General features: G+C 42.0%; 1 protein-coding gene across 3 annotated transcripts in view; it reads right to left on the bottom strand.

The window, feature by feature from the left end:
• LOC136867280 (lysosomal Pro-X carboxypeptidase) overlaps positions 1-13,002 on the bottom strand; it is a 137,977-nt gene that overhangs the window by 19,635 nt on the left and 105,340 nt on the right. For all 3 annotated transcript variants that reach the window (XM_068227066.1, XM_067144431.2, XM_068227067.1), the window contains one exon: positions 7,399-7,571. In XM_068227066.1, coding sequence (XP_068083167.1) covers positions 7,399-7,571 — 173 coding nt within the window. The remainder of the gene's footprint in view (positions 1-7,398; positions 7,572-13,002) is intronic.

Genomic DNA, 13,002 nt, shown 5'->3' with positions numbered 1-13,002 from the left:
AAGATCGACAGCTATGAGACCCAAATCGCGTAGCCACTGGCTTAGTGACGAGAAATAATTCCCAAAACAATCAATAACGTCTGGAAGACTTGACTAGCGTGAACATCTCTGTAGTCTCACTTACTGTGTTGCCTATGTCTTACCAATAGGCTCCGGGTTCGATTCCCGACTAAATGATGGATTATTACCTAGATCGAGTGGTTGTTTCGAGGTCTACTCAGCCCATTTGTGAACAACTCAGGAGTTGAATATTTTGGTTTTACTACCGCATTGAGCTTGAAATGAATTGTCAACTTATTAAGTTTTGTGTAATACATATATTATATGTTTATTTCAAGTATATTGTGGTCGTGAAAGCTACAGTCTATATTCACCCTCAGTGGGTGGTAGTGCGCACTCCGCAGTTATGATGGCAGTAGTGCCGAACCTGTAGCTCAAATCCCTTCCAACAGAACAGATACGAGCAACGGCACCGTTGCCCATTCGGTAGAGCATCCGACGCGAAATCAGAAGGTTGTCGGTTCGGTTGACCATTTTTATCTTGTGCGTAATATCTCTTCGATATGTACTGTTTGTACTCGGCAATGCCTAAAACTGGAAGTTTATTTCAAATTGAGGGGCTATCTGACAGTGAGATAGTGGCCGCGGTCTAAAAAGCCAAGAATAACGATCGAAAATATTAAGATTAAAATCATCGTAATACACAGGCCTTCACATGGTAGAACAAGGTCTTTCAGGTCTGTACCACTAGAGAGAGGAGGAGTTACCAATGTGTTAATGATTATCTGATGAATTAATCAGCCTAAAGAGAAGTTGATCATAATTAGAGACAGCCTTCACGAGAATGGTTATTTACACCACAAGAGACGAAAGTAAGGTTCTACGTATGAGCTGAGATGTTTAAAAGCGAACACGTCAAATTTATAATATTCTTACAAATAATTTAATTCATTTTTATTGAAATAATATTAATACGATCACATTATATTAAGTTCAGCGCCCGCCATTCAAATATTTGACGTTATTCATGAAAGTATCGATATCATGAGAGAATCAGTCGGTAAATGTATTGATTCGGCCACATGACTCTCTGATGAGCATCTCCTTATACAGTATTGCCAACTTAGCGGATTTTCCAGTAAATTTGGTGGAATTAGAAGACTGTCGGCGGAGAAACATATCATTTAGCGGACAGCGGATTTTTTGGCGGATTTCTAGATTTATTATAGCGGAAATATGTGTTTTATCCATTTTACTTTTTTTTATTTGCACACCAGGCTGTCTCCGAGCTATTCCGTATTTCTTGTCAGGAGCTAACAGTCACATGAGGAAAACACGTTATTTGGATTTGATGTTATGAGATCATGGTATCATAAATTTGTGGGGAATGGTTACTTATCTCCTAGTTGACGAATGACGACAGATAATGAAACTGTGAGAGAGTGACATTTATATTTATGTTATGAAGGAAGACCTTTTGAACTGGCCTGTTCTGTGTGTGGCCCTTGAGGTAGGGGATTCACCTAGTTTGCACCCGGCACTAAAATGCCTACAAATTTTAGCTCGCCGGCAGGGTTTAATCACAGTGAAACTCACATAGCAGGTAAGTGCAGACATTTATTATTATTATTATTATTATTATTATTATTATTATTATTATTATTATTATTATTATTATTATTGTTACATCGCGCATTCCTATCTACGAAATGTCACTGTAAAATGTGTCACAAATGGAACATAATAATAGTTTATACACAGTTGAAGTCTAAGATCTGCGGTAAATTAAGGAATATTTTAGTTTTCGAGAATATTATGTATACCTACTTTACTACTTTACAAGTACTTTTGTTGCTACGCTAACAGTAACACACGTATGTCTTTTGTTTGTCTTACACTTTCAACAATTTCGTGTGTGATGTCTGTGTTCACTGAAGTTCTTTGCTTTCGTTTCATTCTTCACTTGTCAATGACATCATTTCCTGAATTGTATCGCGATATGCAAGATTTAATAGGCGACAAAAAGCTATGGCCAATGTACATAAGAAGAATTCTGTGGACTAGTGATTTATTGGTCCAGGAATCATGCTATTTTCATTCGAACAAAAATAAAATGTAATTTTTGGTCCAGGGATCATGCTTCTGTGTTGGTAGACGCTGATTGCGGTAAGTAGTTACAGTTGACAGTTGACTATCGTGAAGTTCCACCTCCCTCATTGCTTTGAAGAACGTAAACATAATGAAATTTTACTTATTATAAAATACAGCAGATTATGACGTGTGTGCCATCGTGTTTCACCCGTGTATTACGGAAAAAGTAAGCGTAAAAGCACATAAAATACACTGTCAGCTCTGTTATTTCGTGTGACTATTTCTGACTTGGTGCAACCCTTAAAAACAGATACTCCAACGAGGGTGGGTGGCATCTGCTGTGTATAGGAAAATGCGTGTTATTGTAGTGGAGGATAGTGTTGAGTATACTATGGGAGTTGCAGGAACGTTGAGAACAGTACAAACTCCTAATCCCAGAGACAAGGGACTCAACCATTTAAGTTCAAAATCCTCCACCCTGTTGGGAATCGAACCCCACACCATCTGAACTGAAGGCCAGTACGCTTACCATTCAGCAAAGCTCTTTTAAAGAGACGTACCTTTTGTTATATGTACAACAGCAGTACGGAAGATAGGAACATTCCCCTTGTGGCACCGAGGAGTAAAAGTGATATTGAACGTGTTAGAATCAATTGAACGAGTTTGGGAATCTCCTGACTGCCGAGCTCGTATGCATGTTTAAGTGCTATCTTCTGACTCACTGAAGTGCGCGGTTGCGTGTAGCAGTCCTGTAATGATGAAACCGATAGTAACTAGTATTCACATGATATAGATCTTTTAAGAACAGCCTCGACATTGAAAACACGAAGGTTCTATGACGTCACAGTATGGTAGAAACATTTATCAATTTTTTATCAATTTCCCGATGCCTACCGGATGATATCCTGGCATCTTCTTTTCAGGTTCATTTTTATTTTATTTTTTATTAAGGATATACCGTACATTGGTTATACCTTACATTTTGCATTTAAAATTACAACAATAAACTGAGTTCTTTTCTTTCTTCTTGCTTGATATTCTTGTCTCTTTTTGAGTTCTTTGGTACATACTTTAGTAGACATGAGTAATAGACCGTACTTGTTTACAAATAAAAAATAAAATTATTTACAGGATTTACAACTGATAAGATATTCTTCTTTATAATTCTGACATCACTTTTAGTCCTGGATTATTAACACAAAAATTTGTGTAATCCACATATTTTCTGGTCTGAAAGTGATAGCAAAATATTTTGTTTTTCTCTTAGGCAATAGAACAATCGTTTTGTAAATTAATTTATCATTTGCTACTTACTACTTAAAAATGACATACGGCAATAATAATGTTATTGTTTTACGTCCTACTAACCACTTTTACGGTTTTTGGGGACGCCTAAGTGCCGGAATTTAGTCCCGCAGGAGTTCTGTTACTTGCCAGTAAACCTACCGACACGAGGCTGTCATATTAGACCACCTTCACCACCGGAGTGAGCCAGGATCGAACCTGCCAAGTTAGGTTCAGAAGACCAGCGTTTAATCCGTCTGAGCCACTCAGCCCGGCTTAAGTATTACAATTCGAGTGACTTGTGAACATGATTATTTACATTAAGTAAAAAAAGAAACAAATCCTTTTCTTTTTATACAAGTCGTTATCATGAAATAAATTAGAAGATTTGAAGTTACTATTTACATTAATTATTATAATCGAGATGGCCGTGCGGTTAGGGGCGCGCAGCTGTGAGCTTGCATACGGGAGATAGTGCGTTCGAACCCCACTGTCGAGAGTCCTGAAGATGGTTTTTCCGTGGTTTCCCATTTTCACACCGGGTAAATGCTGGGGCTGTACCTTAATTAAGGCCACGACAGCTTTCTTCCCCCTCATAGGCCTTTCATATCCCATCGTGTTGGTGCGACTTAAAACTAATTAAAATTTAACATGAAGAAGTTTTTCACTGATAAGTTAAAATAAAAATGAGATAAGACTTCAATGAAAACACTTCACTATTTGACAGTGAGCGTCTCACCTGCGATTAAGACGGATTATTGAACAGGTTGTCGTGAGATAGGGTTTACTGTTTTTCGATAAAATACAGAATGATATTAAAATCAGTCTAAAAGATAAAGGTGGAGACGAGGAGAGCGACCATCCAGCTATATTACATCGTATTGTAGCAACATCTCCCGACGCAAGTCAGATATGCGTGAAATGAAAGCCACGTTAGTGATTTTTTAAAAATCATTACCAAAATTTTCTCACGACTTCTTGGATTCAACAAATGTTAGTTTCGCTTTGTTTCTTTCATTTAACTACGATCCCCTGTCTACATTAGTCCTTTTTAGGAGCCATATCTCTTTCGCCTTCTTTGTTCGTTTACAACCTACTCTCACTTCATCATTCCACCAAGATGTTCGCTTTTTGCTATCTTTACACACAGTTGTTCCTAGGTACTTCACTGCTGTTTCTACTACAACATCCCTGTATGCCACCCATTTCCTTTACATATCCTGAACCTTCTTACTGTCCATTGTTTGGAACTTTTCACTAATCATATCCATGTACTTGCGTCTAACTTCTCCTCGTTCTGGAGAATTTCTACATTTATTCGTCTGCAGACAGATTTCACTTTCTCTATCCTAGGCTTAGAGATACGTAGTTCACTACACATCAGATAGTGGTCCTTATCATCGAAAAATCCCCGCAAATCCCGCATATTCTTAACAGATTTCCTGAATTCAAAGTCTGTTAAGATATAGTACCCGTACTCTCCCGCGTGTAGCGGTGAATAGCCTTTTGATTGAAGAAAGTATTCGTAACTGCTAATCCCATATTAGCACAGAAGTCCAGCAAATCTTCCCCATTCCTACCATCATCCATATCTTCCCCACATTTACAGATCACCTTGTCATATCCTTCAGTTCTATTCCCAACTCTCGCATTGAATTCGCCCTTTAACACTGCCCTATTCTTGTTGTTATGCCTGACTACGATGTCACTCAGTGCTTTGTAAAACTTGTCAACTTCATCTACATCTGCACCATCACTTGGTGAATACACTGAGACAATTCTGGTCCTAGTTCGTCCAAGTGCCAAATCACCCACATCATCCATTCATTTACGTGTAATAGCATTCCTGTTGAACAGTCCTACCCCATGCACTTCCCTTCCCTTTTTAACACCCGTCAAGAATTATTTATTATCTCCTCTCTTCCTCGCTATCTTCCCTTACCCGGATATCATTAACTCCTAACACATCAAGATGCACAATTTTTGCTGGCTCAAAAAATTCGACTTTATTTCTTTCTTCCATAAACTCCATTAATATTGATAGCTCCTCATCGATTTCCATTTCGTTCACCAAATTTTTTCCCAAGGAGTCCCTCACCTGTCAAATTGAAGTGGGACTCCGTTACGCCCATATGTCTGAGGCTTGATCAAAACGTTCTAAGCCTGCTCGGTGAAAATTCTGTGAAGCAGGATTATACCCTATTTACACGTAGTTCCAATGAGGATCTCTTCTCTAACGGGTTAGGGACCACTGGTGAATTGTATAGTCCCAGCCACCTGAGCATTAGGAGGGTCATGACTCAGAACGTCCGAGATGCTCACTTCCATTCCATAGCAACTGGTATCTCGACCCTCAGAATCACTTACAAGGCCAAACATTCATTACTCATGGTTCACGAACTAGGACGTGACTACAGTAACCCACGTCACGAACCAGAAAAATCTGGAATGCAAATACACTGACTGACAGAGCAAATGCAACACCAAGAAGGAGTGGTTCCAAAGGGATGAAAGTTGGGGAACAAACAGAGACGGCACGGACGAATAATTGATGTTTATTTCAAACCGATATGCAGGTTACACAATGCGCACGGAATCGACTCAGTAGGATGTAGGACCACCGCGAGCGGCGATGCACGCAGAAACACGTCGAGATACAGAGTCAATAAGAGTGCGGATGGTGTCCTGAGGGATGGTTATCCATTCTCTGTCAACCATTTGCCACAGTTGGTCGTCCGTACGAGGCTGGGGCAGAGTTTTCAAACGGCGTCCAATGAGATCCCACACGTGTTCGATTGGTGAGAGATCCGGAGAGTACGCTGGCCACGGAAGCATCTGTACACCTCGTAGAACCTGTTGGGAGATGCGAGCAGTGTGTGGGTGGGCATTATCCTGCTGAAACAGAGCATTGGGCAGCCCCTGAAGGTACGGGAGTGCCACCGGCCGCAGCACATGCTGCACGTAGCGGTGGGCATTTAACGTGCCTTGAATACGCACTAGAGGTGACGTGGAATCATACGCAATAGCGCCCCAAACCATGATGCCGCGTTGTCTAGCGGTAGGGCGCTCCACAGTTACTGCCGGATTTGACCTTTCTCCACGCCGACGCCACACTCGTCTGCGGTGACTATCACTGACAGAACAGAAGCGTGACTCATCGGAGAACACGACGTTCCGCCATTCCCTCATCCAAGTCGCTCTAGCCCGGCACCATGCCAGGCGTGCACGTCTATGCTGTGGAGTCAATGGTAGTCTTCTGAGCGGACGCCGGGAGTGCAGGCCTCCTTCAACCAATCGACGGGAAATTGTTCTGGTCGATATTGGAACAGCCGGGGTGTCTTGCACATGCTGAAGAATGGCGGTTGACGTGGCGTGTGGGGCTGCCACCGCTTGGCGGCGGGTGCGCCGATCCTCGCGTGCTGACGTCACTCCGGCTGCGCCTGGACCCCTCGCACGTGCCACATGTCCCTGCGCCAACCATCTTTGCCACAGGCGCTGCACCGTGGACACATCCCTATGGGTATCGGCTGCGATTTGACGAAGCGACCAACCTGCCCTTCTCAGCCCGATCACCATACCCCTCGTAAAGTCGTCTGTCTGCTGGAAATGCCTCCGTTGACGGCGGCCTGGCATTCTTAGCTATACACGTGTCCTGTGGCACACGACAACACGTTCTACAATCACTGTCGGCTGAGAAATCACGGTACGAAGTGGGCCATTCGCCAACGCCGTGTCCCATTTATCGTTCGCTACGTGCGCAGCACAGCGGCGCATTTCACATCATGAGCATACCTCAGTGACGTCAGTCTACCCTGCAATTGGCATAAAGTTCTGACCACTCCTTCTTGGTGTTGCATTTGCTCTGTCAGTCAGTGTAGATTGATTGAAGTTGATCATTTGTACAAAGGCCAGAAATGGTATTACAGAAGTGAAATCTTCGTTTCCTGGGATCATTTAAGAGATATATTTGAGAATTCTTACATATTTCGCTCTCAGTATGAGTATTGTGTGTTGTGTCCTCACCTGTACTGGGTTGGCGGGCAGTGGATTGCCGACTTTGTCTGGATACGGGTAGTTGTAGAGGGCAAGATAGACATAAATAGCTGTCAGCCACGACTTTAGGAAGTACACCTCCTGAGGGTTGTAGAGCGGACGGCAGAGTCGCCAATTGTAGCTCAGCCAGTCACGTCCGCGGGCTGAAACCGAAGATATCACTGCAGAATTAATGAACATTTAAATAACAGTTGCAAACCTACGCTGCTGTTACATTGATAAACAATATAGTGAGCATCATATCGAGAAAGAATATCATACAAATATTTAATTAAATATTTCTATACGAAACTTTGTATCGCCGAGAAGGGGTTTTCAGCAAAAATGTATTTTTTTTAATGATCAAAGGCATAGTTGATAGTTTTGAATTCATTGGAAAGATACATGTTAGTGTAAGCGTATCTAATTTACGAGTGCTTCAACTATTCTACTGCCAACATTCAAATTCCCAGTTTTAAAAGAAATCACCAACGCTTATAATGTGCTACACTTATAGCAATCATTGTCTGAGATAGAATTCATTTAACAAATAAATTTATGACACTAAAATCAATTGAAATAGTAAAGTATCAGTCTAGTTTCATAAAAAGTATTTGGTAAAATGTTAAATATGTATAACAGGTGGCCTCTCAGTCCCGTACTTTCTACTTACAAGTGTCCCGCATGCAACAGTGATGAACGGGACGCCTAATCACTGGTTTACAAAGGAGCGCTACAACGTGCTGTACTTCGGATGTGAAAAAATAGCAGTCATTTTACTACACACGTTCTTTAACAGGGTGCATTTGGAAATACGACAAAGCTGCAGAAAATAAAGTATAACAACTTATTAATTTATACGCGTACAGAAATTCGACTCCACCAGAAAATTGTTCGTATGTGGTATGTTGCTTGAACGACCCATTAGCTCTTAATTATAATCCTGTTCCTCATAATACGTATAGCCTATATAAGGCAGGCGGCCATTCGAAACTGCCTGAGTGAGCTGTCTGCGCGCTTCGGCATCATTCCAACCAGATTCTTCACAGATTGAAATTATGCCTGTTAATTCGTCATTGCTGAACACATCAGCTATCGTCGATACGTTGACAGCATCCGTAGTGCTGCTGTAGCATATACCAGCCTACTACTACGCGTTCGAAAACGAGGTTTATTAGCACAAGGGTGCATTAAACGGGTAGCGATGAAGAACAAGCAGCGAGCGGCCTATTCTGACGTTAACTACTGTACCTCAAGGCAGTAGTACCCCTATGAAAATCAGTTATTAGACATCCCATTCATCATTAGTGCGTGGGCGACACTTATAGGTAGAAAGTGCGCAGCTGGTTTTCTGCAATCTGCCAGCAACCCCACACTGGACCTATTTTTATGAAACATACAGTAATTGAGATGAACGGTATTTACATGTACACTATGTGCCAAAACTATGTTTTTCTTTCTTTCAACGGTAATTAGTGTTTTATTTTACGAAATTAACATGTGCATAATGCTATTCGCCTTATGCTAAAAGTCTGCTCTCTATCTAGTCCTTCAGTTACTTCTATTTGTTCGATTTTCATGTTGTTTGCTTTAAATTAAAGATTCATATTTCAACATTCCGCATCACTGCATTTTACAGTTTACAATTATCATTTTAAAGAAGCTTTTCTCTCTTCGGACGAGACTTCCTCTATGCTGCACAAAGCATAGCTTTCAATCAGTTCCAATACCTGACAAAAGATGGCACTACTGCAGTTACATTCTAGCACGTGGCCAAAGATATCAGTGAAGATATTGAATATTGGACATCTCTTGTTTCCCCCAAGCTTTGAGGGCCCCATACACTTGCAGACTTCTGTAAGACTTGCCTCTACACATATGTCTCCGCGAGGCAAGTTGGAAGCACGCAGTTCACACGCTCGGACTTCATGATTTGCCGAGAAGCTGCTAAAGCTAGATATACACTCACATTTTACGTTTACAAACTTCGGACTTTTGATATACTTCAGTTTTAAGGATGGATGTGAGAATATATGAAAAAATAATTTGGAGGGTAAAACCAAATATCGCGCAGGAAAGCAGTAATGACAAACCCCATGATCACCTTCCTACTACATTAAGGTTTCTCGCTAAAGGCCGAAATTACAAAGATCTGAAATTCTCCGTTGCCATATTATTAAAATCATTACTTTAACTTCCCAAATATTAAGGAACGTCATGAACCGTGCAATGAAGTGCACAGGGAATTTATGAGAATAAGTCATCAAGCCAATAGAAGAAGTTGCTCTGCCATCGCAGTTTAGTCTGAATAGGTGAAAATAAGCAAATTAAATGCAATCCATAGACCACTCACAGGATGCAACTGAACTGTGTGTAAATGCTGCCCGAAAGGAGAATACCATGTTTGTAGTTTCATATTCATATGTTACGCTTTAATTTTCTGCCACCATTTTTATAGCTTTCGTCGCAAAGTCTCGGTCAGAATTCAAGCAGCGCTAGAATGTTAGACACTTGCCTGCAGACTTCTTGTCAGCGGACATAATGGTCATACACATAGAGGCTTGTCTGAAGAAAATGATACCGAGAGAGATGGTCTGCGCAGCTGTGAGCTTGCATTCGGGAGATATTGCGTCTGCACTCCACTGTCGGCAGCCCTGAAGATGGTTTTCCGTGGTTTCCCATTTTCATACCAGCCAAATTCTGAACCTGTACCTTAATTAAGGCCACGGCCGCTTCCTTCCCACTTCTAGCCCGTTCCTGTCCCATCGTCGCCATAAGACCTAACTGTGTAAAGGAAATCATAAAACATTATAAAAATTATAAAAAAGAGAAGAGAATGGTTTCCGCAGACTTACCTCCGATGACATCTGCGCGTGTATAAGGCCCTTTAGAAAGCGGCTGCATGTCCCATCCATAGTCTGCTTCAGTATTGCTGTGTAGAGAGATATTAAGGTGACATTGCACTGCTGCTCTCTGACTTTTCCTAGCTATGGGTCTGTAACTTTTCTACTTTTCGTACAGTCTGTAACGTTAGTTTGCGAGGCACTGATCAGTTGTGCATTGTCGTCATTTTAAATTGTTAACTCCCCTTCGTCGTGATTAATTCGTCAATACCGAACTCAATAGCTGCAGTCGCTTAAGTGCGACCATTATCCAGTATTCGGGAGATAGGGGTTTGAATTCCACTGTCGGCAGCCCTGAAGATGGTTTTCCGCGGTTTCCCATTTTCAAACTAGGAAAATGCTGGGGCTGTACCATAATTAAGGACACAGCTCCTTCCTTCCTACTCCTAGCCCATTCCTATCCCATCGTCGCCATAAGACCTACTTTTGTCGGTGCGATGTAAAGCAACTTGTGAAAAAATCGTCAATATTCTAACAGGCATTTCAATTTTCACGATTCTGGCTGCCTATGTGTCAATGGAGTTTAAATGAATGAATGTTGTCGGATAAACATCAAATGCATCACCAGAGATCGTGTACCTGTCGACATCATACGACATGGGATGTCGAATGGACACCATTCACGTATGCTTCTGATCTTCTTCTTCGGCTTCCCAATTTTCTGAGGTCAGTACTATATATCAGTACTAGATGTCAGCACTAGTTTTACGGCCTAACGCTTTTCCTGAAGCCAACTCAATGTGGAGGGATGTATTCACTATTACATGGTTCTGTCATAGTTGGCGGTGTCTTGTATTGTATGTACATGAAGGTGTGTATAGTCCTATTAAAACGAACACAAACATCCAGCCGTAAAACAGAGAAATTAACCACTCGTGGCTAAAATTCCCGGCCCGGCTGGAGATCGAACGCAAGGCCCTATGAACCCGAGACCACTATGCTGAACTTTTAGCTAAGAAGCTGCAAAGTAACGTGATGTTAATAGGAAATAAAATTGTCTAAATACCAAACTAGTTGGCTGTGCAGTTTAGCTGTGGGCTCGTATTCGGGAGATAGTGGGTTCGCTGAAGGTTTTCCGTGGTTTCCCATTTTTCACCAGGCAAATGCTGAGGTTTTACATTATTTATTAAGGCCACGGTTCTGTCCTTACCACTCCTAGCCCTGTCCTATACCATCGTCGAAGTAAGTCCTCCCTGTGTCGACGTAAAAAAGAAAGCATAATAATAATAATAATAATAATAATAATAATAATAATAATAATAATCTTTACTACAGCTTTTTCCCACACCTGTGGGGTCGCGGGTGCGAGCTGTTACACATGTGAATAATGCTCTGTTTACGGTCGGCTGCCCTTCCCGGTGCCAACACTATTTGAAGGAATGTAATCACTATTTCGTGTTTCTGTGTTGGTTGGTATTGTAATGTATTGTATGAATATGAAGAGGGCAGTGCAGGGACAAACACAAACAGTCAGTCCTTGAGCGAGGAGAATTAATCAGACGCGATTAAAGTCCCCGACCCCACCGAGAATTGAACCCGGGACACTCTAAACCGAAGGCCTCAGCGCTGACCATTCAGCCAAGGAGTCGTTTAATAATAATAATAATAATAATAATAATAATAATAATAATAATAATAATAATAATAATTGTCTAAGCCGAATGAAATGACGACATGTTACGTATTATGCACACATCAGATAGTAGTTTCGAATCCCATCCTTGGAGGTTTCCAAATTTCCCATTTTCAAGCAAAGTATACCCTACGGCTACACCTTAATTGAGCCCATGGTCTTTTTTCTGCAATCTGCACGGACACAGATAGGTCTCGCGGTGACGTTGGGAGAGAAAAGGGCTAGGAATGGGAAGGAAGCGGCCTTGGCCTTAATTAAGGTACAGCACCAGCATTTGCCTGGTATGAAAATGGGAAACAACGGAAAACAATCTTCAAGGCTGTCGACAGTGGTGTTCGAACGCACTGTCTCCCGGATGCAAGCTCACAGCTGCGCGCCCCTCACCGAACGGCCAACTCACCCGGTTCCCATAGTCTTGACTTTCCCAGTTCTGATCATTCTCCATCCCAACGTCGCAAGAAACCTGAACATATTTTTGCGACGCAACAGCGCTATTATTAAAGCAATAAAAAGAGAAAGAATCTAACTTAATGATATACTGTAATTAGGTAGAGAAAAAGTAGTGGTTAGTGTGATTAGCTGCCACCCCCCGAATGCCCAGGTTCGATTCCCGACTCTGCCACGAAATTTGAAAAGTCTTTCGAGGGCTGGAACGGGGTTCACTCAGCCTCGGGAGGTCAACTGAGTAGAGGTGGGTTCGATTCCCACCTCAGCCACCCTGGAAGTGGTTTTCCGTGGTTTCCCACTTCTCCTCCAGGCACATGCCGGGATGGTACCTAACTTAAGGCCACAGCTGCTTCCTTCCCTCTTCCTTGTCTATCTCTTCCAATCTTCCCATCCCCCCGCAAGGCCCCTGTTCAGCATAGCAGGTGAGGCCGACTGGCCGAGGTACTGGTCACCTCCCCAGTTGTATCCCCGACCTAATGTTTTACGCTCCAGGACACTGCCCTTGAGGTGGTAGAGGTGGGATCTCTCGCTGAGTCCGAGGGAAAACCAACCCTGGAGGGTAAACAGATTAATTAAGTAACTAGGTAAGTAAGTAAGTAAGAGAAAAAGTAT

Source organism: Anabrus simplex, chromosome 3 (genome assembly GCF_040414725.1).
Source record: "Anabrus simplex isolate iqAnaSimp1 chromosome 3, ASM4041472v1, whole genome shotgun sequence".
NCBI classification, from domain to species: Eukaryota; Metazoa; Arthropoda; class Insecta; order Orthoptera; family Tettigoniidae; genus Anabrus; species Anabrus simplex.
The sequence above is the reverse complement of the archived record's forward strand: the minus strand, read 5'-3'. Positions and strand labels throughout refer to the sequence as shown.